Source organism: Lipophrys pholis (genome assembly GCF_963383615.2).
Source record: "Lipophrys pholis genome assembly, chromosome: 5".
NCBI classification, from domain to species: Eukaryota; Metazoa; Chordata; class Actinopteri; order Blenniiformes; family Blenniidae; genus Lipophrys; species Lipophrys pholis.
Genome location: NC_137628.1, coordinates 11831304 through 11853620, shown reverse-complemented (window position 1 = coordinate 11853620; position 22317 = coordinate 11831304). Strand labels below are relative to the sequence as shown.

The 22317-nt window shown below is 43.0% G+C and overlaps 1 protein-coding gene across 1 annotated transcript in view; it reads right to left on the bottom strand.

Annotated features, from left to right (window-relative positions):
- Positions 1 to 12750: 12750 nt before the first annotated feature.
- Positions 12751 to 22317, bottom strand: part of lcor (ligand dependent nuclear receptor corepressor) — a 96676-nt gene continuing 87109 nt past the window's right edge. Inside the window, exons 6-7 of the mRNA XM_080463664.1 lie at positions 19715 to 19805; positions 12751 to 14175 (exon numbers count right to left, since the gene is read on the bottom strand). Coding sequence (XP_080319790.1) covers positions 13047 to 14175; positions 19715 to 19805 — 1220 coding nt within the window. The 3' untranslated portion in view covers positions 12751 to 13046. The remainder of the gene's footprint in view (positions 14176 to 19714; positions 19806 to 22317) is intronic.

The following is a 22317-nucleotide window of genomic DNA, read 5'->3' as shown; positions in this document are numbered from 1 at the left end:
TGAGGTCCATTGGGGTATTTGGAGAACCTGTGTGTAAGTGTGTAGATGTATGTGTATGTTTGTGAGAGGTACAGTCCATGTCGGACCAAACTGCGAAAGGGGACTTCGAGCGTCCTGAGCATCGGCCCATCGACCCCTGGGGCCCGCTGGACTGACGGAATGAGGTATATCGTCAAACCCAAAAGCAAATATCTCAGCGGAAAAGAGGAAAAAACAAAAGCCCAGCAGGCCCCCGCCGTGGGGCATTCAGCCACCCGTTAAGAACCGAGGTGAAAATACGAGACGTCAGAAACCTCAGCAGGACAAAGAAACCCAGACCAAAGAAAAGACGAGGTTTGCTGTTCTAACAAAACTGGAGTCCAAACCCCTGGACAACACTTCCTGCATCTACCCGAACATCACAAGCCGGTTCCAAACCAATCTGAGCTATCGCTATCACAACAAAAAGGAAACAAAACAAAAGAAATTGGGTTACAACCAAAAAAGAACGTCAGGAATGTAGAAAGTAATCTTAAGAGGTCTTACATCATAATGTGTGTCGGACTGTGGGGGCTTTAAACCACTCTGAAGCCACGCCACTGTTGTGTGCACTTGGATGAAACGTTTATTTCAAGAGGTTAGCGAGGTATACGTCATTGTTACATTGGTGTTGTTTAGCCACACAATGCCAGATGCTCTGCATGGAGCAAAGAAAAGCCATGGCACTTGAAGCAAGTCAACGAAAACGGAGTGCTAACATAGACGCTGCGGCTCTGAGGTGAGAGAAAGTTTGACATTCATAACATACTAAAAATATCCAGAGGTCGAGAAGGTCGAGAAGACACAGCTGAAGAATAGAAAATAAGCTCCCATGAGGCTCCACCAAACTAAATTCTGAGGGCGAGAAATTGTTGGGAGATTTTGGCTGCAGTTTTGTCTTTTTAGGAACAGGCTAATGCAAATATTCCAGAGTCAAGCTTGTTCACTGCTAGGCCTCGGTGTAGATTAAGTACCTGAATAAGAGTGAGAGCACTGTTGTCGGGGGTCCCTGAGGGTGTCTGGGTAGTGTAATTTGGGTGTGTAAGGCGCCCAGAGAGGCATCTTTTTGTGTCTACTTTCAGAGATGATTTTGTTTAGCTTGCACACGGTTCTAGTAAGTTGAATAAGAGCACGAGTAGATCCATGTGTTCCTCGAAAACAGATCGGAGGCTAAAATATGGTTGAAAGACCAACTGAGGTAAAAGAAATCCAAAAGAGCAAGAGTTTCACATTAGTTCTTACACAGCCACACACATCCACACTCACACGCACTTTTGTTTCAGTTACTTTACATAAGGGAAAAAAATGATTGCAAAAAGAGCTTTAGCCAAAAACCACTACGAAAGCTGCTGCAGTGACAAACAAACACCTTAGGTGCTCCTTCTTCTCAGGAATAGGGTTTTTTTTTTCTTGGGGGGGGGGGGGGGACTATTTCTTATTCAAAAACATTAGAATCTGTCCTGTGGACGACATCCCAAAGAGGAAAAACAAAAGTCAGGGAAAAAAAAAAACGCTTTCAGATTAACCAGCCTCTTCAAACCAAAGGACTGATACAGGGATATGTACACGAGCATGCAAAAATATCAAGAGGGTCAACGTCGAAACTGCCCGTCGCTCCCACCGAAAGCATGCGGGAGACGCATTTTTCCTAACGACCTCACCGTCTATGCTTCCTTCATGTTAAACAGTCTTTACTTTTCGAGACATAAAAACACACTACACCTTCCTCCTCAAGTGCCTTCAGTGTACAGTTCCACCTCGCCTGTGAAAAAGACAGGTCAGGGCTGACGGGTAAAGCAAGTTCTATGTACAACCGTCCTGAAGTTACACCACCGCCCCTCCACCCACGCCCAATCCCACCCACCCCGCCCCCGCCCAATCCCATCGACAGAAAGTGACTTAGATGTCCGACCCAACTTCATAAATATACCGTCATCGCAGCCGTTTCTAAGAGAGAAAGGGAAAAAAATAATAAAAAATCCACCCTAGACAAAACCTCCGCCCGCATTTCACTGAATCAGGCTTAAAAAGACTACAACTACATGGGCTCCTAGCATCACTACTTCATTTGTTAACGGAAAAAAACAAAAAACAAACAGAAAGAAAGAAAAACTCCTCTCCCCTCCCCCTTTTACCCTATGCTACATCATGAGTCTGGGGAGGGGGCGGGGCAGATTGCGAAAAAATACCAAGCATAAGAAAAAAAAACACCAAGAACCAACAAGAGTGGGAGTGATTTTCACCTAACATACTGCACTGGACTTCTGTATTGTTTCCCTGAATCATCAACGGAAAAGGCTCATCCTCTTCCTTTTTCAAGATAAAAGTATATGACATTAGAGATTTTTATATACATATGCATTTGTGTTTGTGTCTGCGTGGGGCTTGTATAGGTATATCTATGTGCACATATAGAGTAAATTTTTTTTAAAATACGTATAGTTAAATTAGAGGTTTGTTGTGTTTGTGTTTTTTTGTTTTTTACATTCAGTTTTTAACAACGATAAAGAGTAGATAAGTAGATAAAGAGGTATGCGAAGGAGACGAGGTGGGGAATATGTGGTTTTCAAGTGTTCAGCGTATTGGCCTTCGATCTTTCACCAAACCCGCTGGCAAAATTTTTTTTAAATAATAATAATTTGTTTTGCTTTGTATTGGTGAAGGCCCAGTGTTTCATGGGAATTCAGAGAATGTACCAGTGTCACGCGGGCTGCGAAAGATCAAAGACTGAAAAGAGTTCAGAAAAAAACATGTCATGAGGATGTGAAACCGAAAGGAGAAAAGCTTCACTGGGTGCTGCATGGCGATAAAAGCAAAAGGGGGAGGGGACAGGACACGACATGAGTGTGGATGAACAGGATCACACAATTGATGGAGGTTGTCAAAATTACACGGATTTCTTTTCTGAGGTATTCAGTGTTGTAAGTTTTTTCTTCTTTACATTTTTGCACACTAAAATAAAAAATTAAAAAAACAAAGTAGTAAAGAAAGCCCAAAGACAGCGAGATGGAAATCATCATCGACGGCAGCAAGAACAGAAAGGAAACACTCAGCGTTACTTTCCCGCATGAGGAATCAGACAAAGCGCTCCTCTTCAATGAGCCACTCGATTTCAACATTTGGGAAGGCAACAGTCTAAGTCTTGTAAAAGTTCGATCTCAAGAGGACCAACGAGGTGGGCCATTAAGTGAGCTCTGCGTGAGCCTCCCCTGCTAAAGAGTTCTTCAGATTTACAATCCTTGCTGTTTATAAAGCACTGAAAAAAGTATTTGGCTAAAAATAACGTACAGAATCAGTCGAAAACAAGTTAAAAAAAGGCTTTTCAAATACCCTTTTAAGTGATGTTCTTGCTATCATGAGTCAACTCCAGCCAGATGAGTGTGAGGTCTTCCGTTGGAAACTTTTGAGAACAGTATGAATTGTCTGGATGACATTTAATCTTCTGTACTTGTTGGCAAGTGTTTATATCACCTGGCCAACTTCCTGTCTGAGGACTGAACTCCAATATCCGCTCAGCAAGTTGCCGGTCTGTCTGACCTGCCTATTGATCACGCTCATGAGCCGACGCAGCTCCTTGGCTCGACTATAAATACCCCGGCCGGTTGCGCGGTTATCTGCACGTAGTGTAGACCTAACAAACTTAGACATAAAAAGAAAAAGAAGACCATTTTAAATTGAGAAGTTGTTTTACACTTTTAGAAGAAGATACAAGGGGAAACACTCGGGAGATCTCAACACCAGCCAGCTGATTATTTTTTCTTTTTTTTTTTGTAGTTTTCTTTTTTTCTCACACAAAAACCAAAAGTCAAAGCCCCTGCCCGTTGGCCTGAACCATCAATACGGAAGATCAGAGACATCATACAACATTAATGGGCAAACCTTTAAAATATTGTGGAGAGAGCTCATAAAATTTACATCAAGGCTGAAATATTAACTCACTGCCAAACACACTGTATGTCAGTGTGTTTTCTTTTTCTAGAAAGACTCAATATTGCAGAGGAGAATGACTCCTCCTTGTTGCTGAATGAACCTCGAGCCCTGTCTTAAAAAAGTTGCAAGTTTCTCTTTCGAGGATAGCATGGCAAAGCCTCTGTGAAAAAAGTGACAAAAGAAAAAAAAAAACCATGACAAAGCCTTGGGGTTGTGGTTTGTGAAGAGGCCTGATGGGAGGTGAAGGACCTGCCGCTTTGTCGAGAAACCGCCACCACCCCCACTCTGATCTCTTGGGATGAATGAGGGAGGCTGTAAGCTCCTCAGCTGCTAACACTCCACCGGCCAAAGATGCCAGGAGGATGACAGATAGTTCAGGGGCAATGGCGAACAGAGGGTTTGCAGCTTTTCACCAGAGAAAGTGTTAATGAAATCAAACTGGGTTCCAGGGAGGGGTTAGTGGATCCTCAAGATTAGCTGTACGGCTCTAGAAACTTTGGAACGGCAGATCCGAGATGAAAGAATAAAGTTGCAATGATCCGCAAGCAATCAAAGAATACCGCTGGAGCTAAGTCTGACAGAATCAACCACTGGGATTTTAACGTTTGTGAGTCCATAAACGACTACAAAATGCTGCTGTGGTTAACAGGTAGAACACAGCCTGGGTTTTCCATTCCCATTCGTGCGACTGAATGGCGTGTCAACACCTGAAAAGATCCCGATGAGTGAGCCTTTGTGAAGGACTGAGGTAGCACAAATAAGCTAGGTCCATCTGAGTGGCGAGCGAAGAAGAGGACAATGGTGCTGTGTGCTCACACAGGGATATGAGTGAGAGCGATACAAAGACAGATCGTCATCGTGCTCTGTCTGGAGGCATTACGCAAGAAGAGAAAAATCAGACATTCTGTGGTGCCACTATCTGCCAACTAAGTGTCAGACAAAGGGAAATGTAGTATTGTGTCTTCAACAAAGTCAACTTCCCTTGTAACAAAGAGCAAACCTGAAGAGTTGACATAAAGAAAGAAGCCATGTTGACACACTGGGATGGAAAAATGTTTGTGACGTCGTGGAATCAGCTAATCTGTTGGAAACCAACTCCTAACGACACGGATCCAGCTCTGCTCACACTTTTATATTTGAGTTCACAGCAACAGAGACCAGCTGGACCACGTAGGTGGCTCTAAAGGGCCAGACACACCTCCACATGGGAACAATGCTGCAAGATTGTCATGGCAACACACAAGGGCACCTCAGATTTTCTTTACACGGCTCTGGTTTAGATTTGAGAAAAAGAAAAAAAAAAAAAAGAAAAAAAAATCCCCTCAAACTAAATCAGGTCTAATTTTGTTCCTAAAGTTCTCTTCTTTCTCTAAATGGTTTCTCAAATCAGCAGTGGTGCCTTTTTGACAGCTGAAGTAACGTTCGGCGGCCAAGTGAATTTCAGCGGCGCTCCATTAAAAGCCTGATGTTTAACTGTAAGCGTGGGGGTGGGGAAGGCGACCTTCAGCGGCCTTTATTCTTCTCTACTTCACTTAGATTTCATCCTCGTGCTCCCATCCACCTCCTCAGACCGCCGCCGCATTTATCCGACCGTCTGTCTGGCCTGCCATCTGCGAGGAGGGCTTTCCGACGAGGCGGAGGGGCGAGACGCATGCCAGTGCCGCGGACTCGTCGGAGGCGAGAACAGCCAGCGTGTGAGAAAATGTCTGCTTGTGAGACTTTCACCACGGCGAGGTGGTGAAGAACCAGACTGGGGAGGTGGGAGGTTTTGTCGGAATTTGAACTAATGAATTTGACCTCAACGTTGAGCCTTTCGACGGAAGAATGTCCACCTGGGCGGTTTAATTACACCATTAAATAAGCCCACCCTCAAAGATTAGAGATTGTGATTATAATCTTTTAAAGGCACTCTTGATTCCCTTGATTGTAAAACAAAAGACATAATGAAAACTGAAGACGAAGTTCAGATATGAGTCAATATCCGTTGTTATCCAGAGCAACCTCATAGAAATTCAAAGTCCGTGTCTTAGTTTCTTGTTTTCAAACAGCATATTGTAGATAATTACTTCAAATCGTCGCCATTTAATAAGTACAAAAACACTAGTTTGTATTGTGGATTTCTTTGCGATACCGCTTCAAAATTTCAGGCCTTCCTCCTGATTTCCATCAAACGTGATGTCATGACTAAATTCTAAGACAAAAAAAAAAAAGACAGGGGATTGCAGGTGTTTGTTGTGTTGATTGCCGCAGATCAGCATCGTTCCAGAGGCGTGCCCAGCCTTTAAGACATGTACTCAGCTCGGCTTTCAGAGCCAGCGCTTCTAGCTGAGTGACTGCCTGTCACGTCTTTGCAAATGCTCTGACATTTACAACACTTGGCATCGCACTCGACGACAGAGGAGATGCACATTTTAACAGATCTGTTAGCGCCGCCTCGACAAATGTGAGGAGAGAAAACCGACAGCGCGGTGGAGCTCACCACACACAACGGCCAGTTTCCTGATTCATGTTCCTGTGATTCCTGGATATGTTGCTGGAAGAAAAGGGATTTTGGGGAAAGTGCTGAAGCAGCTGCCTCCGGACTGTTGACAATGCCCTTTGCATTTCTATAGCCATTTTCTTGGCTGAGAAAGATCTGACTCTTGATAAAGACTTGATTCCCAACTCCAAACTACTGAGCTCAAAACGATGGGGCTTGATTTTGACAAATTGACGAAAAAGCAGGAGTGGGTTGCATTTAGTGATCCTGTTGGTTTGCTCCCGTCAGCGCCTCAAAACCCAGACAAAAGGGTTCCTCAAGCATCGGTGGTTTGTCTGACCGTAGAAATGTGATTAGTTGTAGAGCTGGTCGCCTCTACAAAGAGAATTCCTGCTGTCCGGTGTTTATGCAGACTTCTCAGTGTTAGACTATATTTCTGCTAATAGATTCCCCTCTGTTTCTCCAACTAGTTGTTTGTGCTTCTCAGCAAACACAAAACGCACTTTACCAAGTTTTTGCCTAGGCTTGTCACAGCATGCATCGCGTTTGATTATCCACAACCGACCAAAAATGAACGCAGCGTCCGCGTCTCCACCCACAGTTAGCACAGCTGAAAGCGACAAACTTGTACCTCCTAACTTGGAGGGGGGGGGGGGGTCACAAGGAGTTTGAGAGATCAGAAGCGTCAGAAATAGATTTGGTAGACTAAGAGAAAAGTTGCGAAAAGAGAAACTTAAAAAGAGCTACAGAGAAGCAAATAGCATCACAGGCTGGACAGAGAGAGGTTTTTTTTTTCTTTGACAGAGAGATCGGGAGGCTGATATATATAAAGAAAGAAAGGGGAAAAATCAGAGGAAAGGCTATAGTCTTTGTTGAAAAGCAAGAAAAGAAAACTAAGTGATTTTCACAGAGGCAGTGCCTGCAGTGTCCCAGTGTGCCAGATCAAAATCAGCCAGCAGGCCTGATGTTCTGCAGGCTGTGGACAAAACACACCCACCTGCTTCTAAAAGAGACACAGCAGACTTCAGCTTCGTAATTATACATATAATCCGCCCACATAAAGTGTGGCTACCTGATGAGGCCAGAGCGTGTGCATGTGTGTTTGCGTGTGTGTGTGTGTGTGTGTGTGTGTGTGTGTGTGTGTGTGTGTGTGTGTGTGTGAGTGTGTGTCTGTGTGTGTTCTGCTCTTCCACAGCTGTATGTGCTCGACAGAATACAGCATTGTATTCATGAAAACCTGGTTTCTGCTCTTGAAGAATTTGTTGGTTTTTTTTCTTTTTCTTACGTCCGCTTGTACGAAAACAGAAGAAATCAGATGCCATCAGAATAACAAGAGTACGAACAAACCACAACAAGAAAACGACAGTTATTCAAAATCTGCTTCCGTCGGTTACACATTTAAAAATCTGGAAACGAGCCGTACTAAAAATCCTGATTCTTCCTCGTGTGTCTGAGTGTGTGTGTTTCTAATATACAATCAGCTGCTTTGAAGTGGTCGGACCTGAGGTATAAATGACAACCAGATATGCAGCATGACAGAATAGGAAACAGAGGAGACCTCCCTGCAGAGGGGAGCATGGCAATCATATACATTATGGTTCTTTCTTTCCTGGTAGCTCGCCACGTCGCACATCGTCTTGCAACTCAAGCGGCACGTCACGCGGCGTCTACAAAGTGAGGTTACAGTAGTTGCTGTTTGACATTTTTTTTTCTTCATTTTATGTCACTTTTTTTTTTTTTTTTTTTGACAGTCTTTCACTCAGAAGAAGAAAAAAAAACCAAAACAAACAAAACAAATCAAAGTAAAAAAAAAACCAGCCCGAAAAAGCAAGGACAAGTTGATTGGTTTACCTGAAGATGCAGAAAACAATAAAATAAATACATATATTCATATAGCTTTTTTTTCAATTTCATCATATTAAGGTACATTTTTCTGTGCGTGCTGTGTTTGTTTGGAGGAATGCAGTGTTTTTCTTTTTGAATAGAGTATGTGTATTCAAAAGACAGCTCATAAAGGAAGGTTAACTTGTCCACCTGTCCCCCGATCTCCTCTCTGGGTCTCTGATTACTCTGGGTGTGAGAATTAGGAAGAAAAAAAAAAAAACCGAAAAAAAAAAAAAAACCTCAGCTATGCCCCTCGTCGAATTTCACCCTGGAGTTACGTTACACCTAAAAAGAAACAATAAACCCCCCCCCCCCCAAAAAAAAAAAAAAAATGTCAGTGAACAAAACCCCTTGTTGTTTTCTCAGACCAGGGTGGGGCCGACCTGACTCAACGCCTCCAGGGTGAAACCAGACGACCGAGTGCCAAAATGTTTGGGCTTTCAACAGGAGAGACATTTTCAGGCCTCTCATACAATCCCAACTCGCTCTAAAAAGGAAAAAAAATAAATAAAAAAATCAGGGACGATTGTAGGATCCCTGCGGCTCTTTCTGTTTCTTTTTCCTTCTCAAAGGTTTCAGTTGCACAAAATGATAATAACGGTGATAATAATACCTGAAAAGTGGCAGGGTGGCAAATATTGGTCAGTCAGACACTTGAAGCGTCTCCCTTCTTTCTTTGCGAGAGAGAGTCAGAACAAAGAAGGTTTTTTTTTTTTTATAAAAAAAAAAAAGACAGAATACAAGAAAAGAAAGAGCGGAGGGTAGTATTTTTCCCAGAGTATCGGCTATCCCTTCGCCAAGCTCCCAGGTAAGGGATACATACGAGTACGAGGCACGGAGAGGAGTTCTGAAATGAGGTAAATTGCTCGGCCTCTGCCGACCCAGCTTGTGTGTATCTTTATATCCATACATAGATATTTGTATCTGTATACAATTATATGTTTATTTCATTTTATGTCTTTTAATCTAGTACAGGTAGTTAAAGTCTGCGCCATTTTTCCGACTGACAAATATTGCTGCCCATCCCATTGGCTCGATCCTGAGACATTTACAGTACTGAAGGCTACTGCTGCGTGCTCGCGTCAGGAAAACGACTGCGCCTCCGACGCAAGCAGCGAAAAAGTGAAACTGAAAGCCAAAAAAAAAAAGAAGAAAAGAACAGTCTGTTAAAAAAAGAAAATGATGTGACAGTGCTGTCTTCTTTGTGTGTGTTTTTTGCAGAAAACTTTTTTTTTAAATGTTTCTGGAGAGTCATTCCACTTGACTACATTCATTACGTGAGGGTTTCTTGGTTAGTTTATATGTATATAAATAGAAAGGCTGTACTCTGAAGGATATAATCTAGCATGAGGTGTCCTTCAGAAACAGCAGTGAGACTCAGTTGGAAGGAGGAGGACTGTTTTGGACAGGGGGAGCTGTTAACCACAAGAACGAGAAACAATCAAGAAAACCCAAAGATTTGGAACAAAATCAAATAAATATACACCTTAAATGGCATGCACCTCAGTAGGTAAGAAAATGTTGTGTTTTTCTGTCAAAGTGGTCCAACGCACAAGAGAGTACGGGACGAATTTGGAGATCTGGGTGGATCACATGAATACACTGTTTGGCCCTCGAGGACTCGCCCCTCTCAGGGGGAACTTCGATCTAAGTGCTGTTGGAGTTTACCCATGCAAACCTGTGCATTAAATGCCAATTCTATTACTTCCGTACACATGATTATTAACTACATGCTTTACATGCATCACATGGAAGAAGCAGGCTGAAAGGGTTTTTCCTTTCCATTGGGGGACTCAAAGTTTGTTTTTCTCCACCTCTTATTCATAGCTAGCTAATCGTGCCTTATTTTAGAAATCATTTTTAATCAGAGGCGTGATCATAACAAGTGCTTTCTTTTGAACACTGGATGGGGGGGGGGGGGCTTTGATCCTGTTTTCACTATCAGATCAGTGCATTGTCCTTCGCTGGGTCCAACTCGGCCTGCGCCGGAACCTTTTAGACACTTCAAATGCTCGGCATTGTCAAAGTGTTGGACGCATTTCATGCATGATGACCCCTGGCAATACTGTTGCTTTAGAGGTGGGGGTGAGGGTCTGTTTCTTAAGCCCCTCCCTCCCCCACCGCCACCATTGGCCTGACATACATAGCTATCCAGCCAAAGGTACCGCACAAGGCAGGTATTAGGATTTTAAGCAACAGGTAGTAAATGATTCAAATTTTAATTTGATTGTGATTACTTCATTAGAGCTTCTCAAGATCAATTGAATTACTTGTTACATATTCAACATGATTAATGGGCTTAACCCCTAAATAAGCCAAATTAAAAAGTGGTGCATGCCATTTTGTTTTTCAAAGAGAATAATGACAAAACAGAACAAAAAAACAATCTAATAAATAAAAGGTACAATACATTTCAGAAGGAGCGAATCATCATTTCGTCTGAGCAGAGTTACAATTCTCATAAAAATTTTAAATCTCACAGACTGGGTGAGCACCAGGCAGTGTCAGGAGCGAAGAGCAAACATTTAGCGGCGAGGGCAGGGAAAACAATGAGACGACACGACACGAAACTCAACTTGTTCAAGCTGTCAACCTTTCTTTTCTTTTTTTTTTTACTTTCTTTTTTTCTTCTTTTTAGTCATGGAGGTAATTGAGAGGGAAAAAAAGTAGTTTGGGTCCAAGCTGCACCTTTCTGAAAGTCTTCACACACTAAAGCTTTTTTTTTTTTTTTTTTTAAATTCCATCTCTCCAGCCTCCTTATCGCTCCCTCGCTCCTTATCCTCAGATAGAGAAGAGCTACACTAAATGCATAACCTCAAACTTTCGTTCTATGTTGTTTAACTTTAACTTTGACTTTTTGAAAAGTGCTATTTTCAAAGGTTAGCGCCGTGACGTGAATCCACAAACTTGACGTGAGTGTTTCCATTCTTTTTTTCTTCTTCTTCTGCAATTCATTCTGCTGCGGCGCCGCCATCTTAACCACATGGCCATCGCACAAAGCGAGAGGCATCTCCTCTTCTCTGTCTACCATAGGTCCAACTGGAAATTACCACTTTTGTAACCCACATCATCTGTCTCAGTTACCCTGAGTTAAAAATGAGGGAAAAAAAAGAAACACCCAGAATCATGGATTGGCTTTTACATAGTCAGTCATAATAACTTATAATATATTAAAATCTGTTTTCCCCCCGTCTATCAACTACCCCGCCCCACTGCATATGACCCACCCAACCCACCCAACCCCCCCCCCCCCCCAAAATCAACACCCCTCTATAAATGCACATCGCTGTAGTAAACTGCCTTTGAAACTGAAGTTTGAGAGAGAAGGAGATTCTTTTAAAACTCATCATCGAAGCCGCGCTGGCTTACTTGATTGGAAAAGAAAAGAAAAACAAAAACCCACCAGAATATAATTCTGTTGTTAGCTAAGACAAGCTAAACCGCATTAGCTTACGCTAGCTAAAGCCTTTATAGGAGTTAAACAATGAACCGGATAGCAGCACAGTTTCACATTCTGATCCTAAAAGGCTGTCATCCGATAAAGGTTTTCTTGAGGGGGAGGGACGATGAGCTCCCTTCAGCCGCCGTTGGGAAGGCGACCTGCAGGTGGCTCTCCAAGCTTTCCAGGATCAGCAGTGAGAGAATGATGCAGGTCCATGAGGTAGCATTCTGCCTTATAAAAACAGCTGATCCATAGTCAGATCAACCCTCGACTTGTCCCTTGGCAAAAAAGAGGGTTTCAAGACCTCCCGCATCTGAATATGAATCAGCGCGTGCAGGCGATGCGCACCCCTGACCTGTTGCGAGGTTTGCGACTGGGCTTCCGAGACAGACCATAATAAGTGCATGATGCGTGGGCAACAATGCCGAGGTAACCTGGTCTGTAAGCGCCAGACCCAAAGTGTAGTGCAAAAGAAAGCAAAAAAAATCAAATGAAAAAAGATAGAGGAAAAGAAGTCGATTATAGAAGTCAGTAGTGTCCACGAAACTCACAAACATGCATCCCTGAATGACTTTTGTGTGTCTTTTCTCGTTCAAAAAAAGGACGGGTTAATCTTGCTTTCGTCCGCGTAGAGATTAGCAGAATATTTTAAGGAGGAAAGAAAAGGTTTGCAGTTAAAGCATCATGGCTACCTGGCAATAAGAGAATGGGTTTGATTCACAACCCTTGTGGGGAATATCAATGGTATGATTAAACCTTACAGTTGGCTTCAAATGTAATAGACAGTTCACTTACCAATTTTCAGCTAGGACTCCATGAGAGAGGGGAGTGGTAAAGGGACTAATTTATCAGTTACTTTTAAGGAATTAAATTTCAAACCTTCCCCTCATCTTGTCCCCTGCCAAAATTGACATTGTCCAAAGCCCAAACTGCATTTATGAGCAGCAGTGTTTCATTGTATCGAGCTCAGAAAAGAGGGGAAATAGTTTTTTCTTTTGGGAGGGGGGGCCGGGGATTATCAGCATGCTTCAGGAAATTTCATTAATGTCTTTAGCTGCATTTGTTAAGCCCCTGGATAGAAAAGCTAAACAAATGCACAGCGTCGCTCAAGTGACGCTTATTTAAAAACCGTCCGATTGGTTGTTTCTCTCCAGTTTGTTTCAAGAATCCTCCTCATTTCATTCCTGCATTTGTGCTCACCCAGATACTGCAAAGGAAATTGGCACAAATAAAGCCCCATCCATTTTTCAAATTACTAAAGTCATTTGACTGAGGTTTACATGTGTAAGTCGTTTAGTCGATTGGTTTGAAATGATCATCAATCTCTTCCTTTACATTGTCCTTGAGCTCAGCAGCTGCTAGCGGCGGGCCGTCATCTCGCGGGGTCGCAATGGGTGTGTTCTCTGACTCGGTCGGAAAATCCTGGCTTCCTGCTTCCATCTTCATCATAAGCTTGAGCTTCTTCTTTGGGGGGTTCTTCAAGGTTCCCATGCGCTCCTTGACCTTGTACTCCAGGGTGCTGTGTGGGATCCCATACATGTTCTGTGCCTTGGACACGCTCATCTTTCCGCTCATCACCACCGATATGGCCTCCTCCAGGATCTCGCTGTTGTATTGGCGGTAACGGCCCCTCTTCTTCCTTGGCTGCTTGGAATTCGGGTCCCCTTCGACGTCGGAGATGGAGTATGCTGGCCCAGAACTGGAGTGGTCAAGGTCGGAGCTCCAGTAGTCGGCAGCCCCATCCAAGAGGCTTCCCAGGCTCGCTCCCCGCCGGTTCTGCTTGGGCAGGATGGCTCTCAGCTTTCGGCTCAGGGTGTTCTCCCCATGACCACCACCCCCAACCCCCATGGAACCGTAGCCGTACAGGTCAGAGGCATGTGAATCCCATGAAAGATCCATGCCCCGGACCTGGGGGATCTTCAGGTCAACGGGGGGCGAGTGGCCCTGATCTCTCTTACCGTCGTTGTGGTGGTGTTGGGCCTTTGAGACCTGATTGTGGTGGTGATGATGGAGGGAACTCTTATAGGAGAAGGCTCCGTGGTGGTTGTGGTGGTGATTCTCCAGGAATGTAGGCAGGTCTTTGAGGTCACTCAGCGCTCCACTGGCCTGCTTTAGCTTCATTAGGCTTTCAAGGTGTACTTTGCTTCCCCAGAATGAGGAGGAGCCCTTCTGGCCAAGCAGGGAGTGTGACTGCCCATGATTGAGCAAGCCAGCTGACTCGAGATTGGCCAATGACAGAGCGGGCTGACTCAAAAGGCGGTGCTTCTGGCTGAGGAGCTCTTCCTTGATGCGCAGTGAGCGGGCCAGTGGGGGCTTGAAGGAGTTGGAGTAGTTCTCCCTCAGTCCGTCCTGCAAGCTTTTCTGCAGCAGCCCATCATCATCCTCCACCTCTGACAGCGAATGCTCGGCTTTGAGGGAGCGCCTGCATAGAGAACAGCAGAAAAACAGTTAAGGAACAGTGTCAGTGTAATCTATATGAAAGCCAAATGAGTTTTGAAACAGGTTTAGGATGCAGGACCGATTTTTGAGAGTTTATTTCAGTTGTTTCCAACCCTGGTCCTGCACCCGCCATGTCCTGTATGCATCTACACACCTGGATCTCTATCACCAAGATACTAAGAAAGACCAATGAGGAGCTCTTCATTGCCACCGGGTGGTTTTCAACAGTGGTTTATTCATTCAGATAATTTGATTTTAAATCAAAACTTTCAAATAACTTCCCGAGCAGGAAAATATTTGTCTAACCTCACAATTATAAGAGCTGTTATAATTTCATAAAATAAAGGTCCTTGAGTTTTGTGACTTTTTTTTTTTAGAAAAACACTAACAAATAGCGTTTTCTATAAATATACTCCAGCAGCATGGCTACATAGTAAAATAATTAAAGGTGCTAAATTGGCCTGCTAGCAGATCCAGATCCTTTGAGCGACACGTTTTTCAGTTATAATGTGTCACTGAACCAGTTAATAATGCCATCACTGATCAAAGCAGGAGCATTGAGCAAATAAACACATTTCTAGTTAAGTGTGGACTTGGAGCATGGACTGTGCCCTGATTAACAACTTTGTGAAATATGCTGCGAGCATCAAAAAAAGAAAAAAAAAGAAAAGAAAAGAAAGGCTTATATTATTGACATTTTCTCATTTTCAGTATTCCGTATGTTGTCTTTGCAATCTGCTTAGTACACAAAAGGTTTTCAGTCATTTACAAATTTTGAACAAATGTCTTTGCACTGAGGTCCAATAAACATATAGTGGCATGCACATCTTAGACACTGTTAACCATTCACACTGCAATGAGGTGAACACAGTAAACAGCAATCAGTAAAATCCATCCATCCGTCCATCCGTCCGTCCATCCGTCCATCCATCCATCCATCCATCCATCCATCCATCCATCCATCCATCCATCAATACAGCATGTTTCTGTTCATCAAGGACACGCCAGTCACTTTCATTAATATCTCACTATTTTGATTAATTGATAGTGAAATTAAATAAACAGGCTGCAGCAATGCGGGTGTGCACCTGCTGAGTGTTTCTTGCCCCGTATTGGGTAAATAAAGCTGCACTGAAGGGAAATGAGAGCATACAGTATCTTGTCTCGCCAACAAACGCTAGTCCTCAAGTATCTCGTTTCAAATTTCTGATAAGTGTCTCTGGAAGCGAAACGTATGCTTTCAGGCCAAGTGCCTTCACCAGAGCCACTACAGCCAGTGTGCCTACTGCTAAGTAACTATAGCAACAGTGGAAAGGCTCTTTGAAAAAAGAAAAGAGAGCTCCTATATGGTTCATAATACCAGGAAATGGCCTGTCAAATCAGTGGATGGAATGGAGAAGAAACTTCCCTGCATGTTGCATCTCTCCATTGGAAACATCTCCTGTCGGGGCTACAGTACGAGTGACTGTGCAGCGAGGGGAGTCCTCAACAGGGGCTTTAAGACCGATTATCGCCATGGGTTGCCTCCAGCTCGTTGAAAACAATGCAGGGTTAACGAGGGGCTTTAGAGCCGGCGCTCTAATAGAGCGTTCTGTTACAGTGAGCACAGAGTCATTGGGGAGGCTGCCTGAGATGGTAATGCTGGATCAGACGATTCAGCAACAGCACGCTTCTCAAGAGAAAAAAAAAAGAGAGAAGAAAAGCATAAGCGTGACAAAGGGGCATCCCCAACGAGACAAACGGCGAAGCTTTGGCATCTGAGTGTCAGATATGTGATCCCTCGCCCCGTGTTAGTGTTCTGTGTTTTAGGTATTGTCGTCTTTACATTCTCTGTAGATTTAGTCAGTAACTACTGTTGGTATTTGTGGATAATCCTCCAAAACATTTAGATTTTTGCATCAAACAAAAAAGATATTATTCTTGCTGACCGAAATACATTGAGGCCAATTAGCTAACAGAAATAGTACAAGCAACGCCTCTAAAATATTAAAATCAGATCCTATCCCAGAGGAAATTGTGGGGTTCTTGAGGTTTATTTTAAATTAAAGTCCAAGTAACCTGTGATGCACTCACTGGCCCTCTGTGTGCTTCAGGGATTTTCTACTTGTGGAAGATGAATTGGTGTTAGCGGGGGGTGGAACGCCAGTCTGTGCCTCCTACTGTAGTTAATATTACATGACCCCCATCATTAGAAGGCTCAGTGGGAGCGAGGCTCAGGACCTGAGGGCCTCGGGGTATTTGGAGTGGAGATGGGTCTTTGGGGGTTTCAGAAAGGAGACTGAATCCATGTCCTGAGGGGTTTCAGGTACTGCTTCTAATTTTACTTCTGGTGCTGGATTGGGAATATTTCTCCACGGTTGAAAAACTGCTCTCCGTATTGTGGAAATGAAGCAGATCAATCTACGCCAGAGTAAATAGCAAAATGAAAACAAGTGTCTGTTAGAAAGACTTGAATGTCTGCAACGTTAAATTAGGAAAAGCTGGGACATTGTTTGAAATGTGGATGACAAAAGTAAGTAGCCATATTTTAGGAAACTACAATACAAACAGAATGTCTTCTCTTGCCCACTGTAAATGTCTGTACACTGCAAAATTGTGGTGAGCAGAAGGACGTCATGGTACAAGCGTTATGAGTGGGTTTATAGAGACTGTAGCTTCAGTGATATGAGTACTTAATACATGAACTGTCTTTATTATTGTATATAAATGTAAATATGCAGAAATATTTTATGATTTCTAAGATTAATTATATGTCTGAAGTAAAAAGGATCATCGCCCTGATAAACAGAGGTCAAAAATTGTTAGAATTATGACAGAAGCTGATCTGTTTTGTTGCTTTTGCTTGTGTTTCCCCTTAAAAGAAGCAGGGTTTGAATTCCTCCCCTCTGTCCTTTTCTGCCCTTCTATCCCTGAACGCAAACCAAAACAGTGTGCACCTCTGTGTCTTGTTCTACAGAAGGTCTCCTTCCACCGTCCCCTCGAGTTGCTCTTGTGGAATCGTTGGGTTTTCTCGTGAGACGACTGTGTTGTATTTGGCGTTATAGAAATAATATTGAATTATATACATGCAGAACAAGAAGGTCATGAGGTCATTTCTGGGCCTTTTTGCATATGTGGGTTTTCTCCATGGCTCAGTACGTAGAGCGGAAAGTGGCAGGTTAGATCTCCCATCTGTCCAAGTGTCCTTGAGCAACACACTGAAGCCCAAACGGCTCCCACTGGATTGATTGAGCTAAAAGTGTCCAGTTTCCTATTAAACATTGGTAGAAACCAAACAGCAAACACAGCTTCACCCGTTTTAAATCTATAATTTTACACCATTACTTTTGTTTTTGTAACACCTGTGAGTTTAATTGGTTTATTGTGGAGTCGTGTTGTTCAAATACCTGCAGCTTGAAGCTTGAAATCATCTCATTAAGTGCAGAGTTTGCCAAGTCTGACGCAGCTGAGCCAAGGAAACGAGAGCAGCTTTTATTCCTTTGACTTTTAACCAGCATTTGCTGATCCAATAACTATCTTCTGAGAGGTTTTCATTAGCATGGCAGGCTCAAACAGCAGCTAAAACAATAGCAGCATAATAAAGCAGGCAGATCCATTAAAGCCTCTGGGTAAAAGCTGGATCCATTAATCAAAGTCGATGACTGTTGTTGCTCTCTGGATAACATTTATCCGGTTGTTTTAATCCAAAAGTAGCTATGTATTTGGAGGTTTTGTATCCACCGTGGGCAGAATTAGTTTTCACGAGAACTTGTTTTCTTTTGCGACTCTTCTGAGCTGTGTCAACTCAGAAGAGGTTGGAGGTGTATTCTCTAAGAGACGCATGGTCTTCAGGTTCTCTATGCCCACATGTGCTTCCTGGATTAAACCTCGCCAGATCCATATCTGACCTGCAGATCAAACATATGTTCTGAAAAATGGCAAATGCAATTGTTGTTAATTGTTAAGTTTTTTTCTTTCTTTCTTTCTTTCTATCTCACCCACCGAGGACAACAGCTAAAGATTCAAACATGACTTCAAGGCATCGTGGGTTCATCAATAAATTAAAGGGATGCAATGCCGGCGATTGTCGATACGGAAATCCGTCCCGGCCTCCATCGTGGTGCGGGTTGAGGCCTCACTCTAGGGCGGGTCAAAGAGAGACGAAGATTATAAATACCTGCAACAAATACGTACAACTTTTGCCATGGGACTGGTGATGGCTGGGTTATCGATCACCGGGGTGAAACTGATAAGGGAGATACGAGAGGTGGGAGGCGTTGGCAGAAGTTGCGGGGGGATGACTCCGATCAGATCGAAGAAAGTACCTCGAAAAAGTCGAGAAACTTTGGAGACCTTTGCTTCGCATCATCGTCAAGTCAACACTGCAGCCTAATTATAGCTACTGTCTCTTTTATATGGATTTTATTACATGACTGACTGTTCCAACATAGCTGTGATTGAAGTTTTCCACGAGGACAACTCAAACTTTAACTCAAACTTATACACAGCTACTCTCGCCTCTTTCGGGCATGCTGACTGCACCTCATGGAGCAAAGTCCACGCCTGGAGAAAAGTGCGTCTTCCAACAGGGCGAGAGCAGAGAAGAGAACGCTTACAAATGTAGTTGCATGGTGCATCTCTCAAGAGGTTGAACTCGCTCCCTGTGGCACTGATTCACTGCTCATCGCTGCTCATCGCTGCTTTATGCATCTTTTATGAAAATGTTCAAGGATCCTATGCCGACTATTGCATACTTTCCCTGCTAACCACAGCATATCTGAAGCCTTGTTGGTGCTGCTGTGACGCCTGAACTCAATAAATTGTTTGATTACTCTGTTTAAAGTGCACTCCAGCTTTGTTTCAAGAAACTCACATTTTAAATGAATTCTAATACCACTTAAGGTTGAATTTGTGGTTTAAACAAGGGAAAAATAGTTTTATGTGCTGTGCACGCCTGTTTCAGTGACATCTTGGATCAGATGAGGGGTTTTCAAAGTGTGAGAGGATCAATCCTCACCGAGCTTCAATCATAGTCCAACTCATGACTGAATGCCACGTTTCCTGATCTGTTTCACATTATAAGATTTTATGGACTGCTGAAATACAAAGGCAACAGAAAATCAAGTATTTATATATATATATATATATATATACTCTACAAAATCACATTTTTGTTTCCAGCGTTCTTCAGTAAAAAAATGACTGAATACATGTAATTTATCAGGTTTTGTGCTGAATCTCAGTAACTCAGACTCTGTGTTCTGATCAAAACTGGGTTTTGGCCCACACACTGTATCTTTGATGCCCTGTTAAGCCTTCCTGCCACTTTGACAGACGCTATGATCGTTATCGCGCCCTGTGAAATCAGTGTTTGTTGGAATAAAACGAGGCGGCCGGCTGCGGTTTGGCAGCTGAATGTTGACATCATCACCCAGGGCCACATTTCCACAGAGTCTCCAGTGTCCTCTCAGAGACACAGCACTGCTTTCACACACCCCCACGTGACTGTGGGGGGGCCGATCCCATTTGTCCCCATGTCTTACCCTTTGGCCCCAGGCGCGGTGTTGCAGCTGAGTGAGGATTTTGGGCTGCCTGCACTCTGGTTCTTCTTGGTGGAGAGGTCCAGGACGCCATCTGAGGAAAGACACACATCAGATTACATTACATATGTCTCAGATTGCAGAATCAGAAAACCATAAACTAATCTATAATTTATCAGCGTTCGGTATTAGGACATCAAAAGCTACGGCGTTAACAGCTCATCTAGTCCAGTAATACTTGGTCACAATCCCGATGCTTTCAGACATTATTTACCCGACAAGATCAGTTTCCTCTAAACGCACACACACTCTATCTCTTTCTATTTTCTCCCCCTCCCTCAGTCCGGTTTGACGTCTCTGATTTTCATTTGAAATCTTCCTATACATCGTTTTGAATCGCAATCAAAATCTGATTAACCTGTGCAGAGAGGTAGTTCCCATGGCAACCATAGCATATTCCTGAACCTATGGGAGAAATTACTCAGGGGATATACAGCCGACTCCTCTATATGTTAATTCATGTTAATTCTCCTGCCAAGTTTTACTTTTTGACACTACTGAAATGAGATAGAACACATTCAAAATCAGACTGTACATGCAAAGCTCGGAGAGCATCGTGTGATATGAATCTATTTTCTTCTTAATTTCAGTAAAGTGGGAAAAAATAAAAACATGCTTCAGAACAGGTGGACACTGTGACACATTACAAAATGAGCTCTTGGAAATATGGTAACATGCTGTGTGTGAAATCTCAGTTTATTTGCAAATATGTTTGAATGGAAAATTAGGTCAGCAGATCTCCTTAATATCAGGTTGGCAGAAGATGTAGCACCACAATTGGCATGAACCAAACCGAACCAGAAACACTGTCAGTCCTCTATTATCTGAGAAACTCATCAAGAATCAATGAGGAATTAGCGTTTTAGGAATTACCCAAACAATGTAAACAGTCATTTGTCCCAATATGTTTTTGAGCAAATATCTGACAAAGATTTTGTTTTTAACAGCCTCAATATTTTCTCAAGCTTAAAATATGTCAGTAAATGCCCCACAAGCCTATTTTAAAGCTTTTAAATATGTCAGATTTAAGTTAACAGTGGCAGATTGCATCATTTATCAGTTGTACTCAATCTGACTTTCTACTTCATGGATTTATCAATTTTCATAATTTTTGAGGTCATGTTTAAAATGAATGACTTCCATAAGTGGGGCTAGCATGCTAATTCAGCCAGAATGAAAGTTCAGTGAACCCAAAGCCCCTACGTCGAAACGAGCCTGATATCTGATATACTCACTTAATAATTTAACCATTTTTACCACTTTAAAGTTACATTGAAGGAGCAAGACGTTCGTAACAGAGATTCGTGCTCTAATTCAGGTTATAAACTCAGAAATAATCGTCAGCCTGACATTGGTCTTTAACTTCTAAATGTATAGAGCCCTTAAAACAAAGATCAAATGGTAATTAAAGCTGCAAGCAGCGTTGAACGGGTCCTCAAACACCCACGCACATTGGAAGGTAGTGCATGCCGAGGCTTCGTGTGTTTTAGTGTGGACCTGCAGCTCATTACAGGACCTGTGTCTGTCGGACCCGACACATCAAAGTTCAGAGGACTGCCACAGACTGGCACTTTGACGAAAAGTCACGTGTGTTCACGTAGGTGGTAATAATAACACATAAAAATGTAAAAGATGATCTTTCCTGTTGCCTGCAGGTGGCGCTATGTCTGTGTATGGACATTGGCATATGGATTTGATCAAGGGAGGTGTTTGATGAAGCATGTAAAGTGAGGCAGCGCACCTGATTCCCATCAGGGTCTTAATCACCTCTCTGCTCATAAAGGAGGAGCTGCCTGGACACAAGGGTGACAGGCAGAGGAGACACCTGCTTGCTGTTTCACTTGCTGTTTCATGGCGAACCATCAGAATTTCGGCAGGCTGCCACAGCCATGCCCTTTGACTTTGGCAGACAAATTTTGATACCCTTTCAATCAGGAAGAACAGGCCAAATCTTAGGTCTCATGGATTGACCCTGTAGGAGGAGTCAACAGGAGAATTTCACAGTTCATGCCAAATGGTTGACTTGCTGTTGGGTTAAGAGTTTGGGTGTCATGACATTTTTGTGTATTCTGATGTGCTTCATTATCCCTACCAATCTCAAGGATATCACAAAGTTTGGGACCATGGTATGTTAAAATATGATTTCTTAAACTTCCTCTTACCAATAAGTGGCGCTATGACTGTGAATGGACATTAGCATATGGAGGGGTTCATGGCAGCATTGTGATGACACCTGTGAAGTTTCAGGCAAATTGAAGCATGAAGAGCAGAGTTACACATCACTTCCATGTTTTATAGCCTCGCCCTTTGAGTCATCAGGAAGGCCTGTTGTATATACTGGCCAAATGTCAGGTCTCTAGGACTTATCCCTTATCTCTAGGATGATTGTGTTTCATGCATAATGCAAAATGGCGGACTTCCTGTTGAATTTAGAGTATGGCTGTCAATCATAATTTCGGGCAGCCTGACGTGCTGCATATGTCTACCAAACTTCTTGGATGTAGGTGTAACCTTTATGCACATATTAGATGTTGCAAATGTGAAAA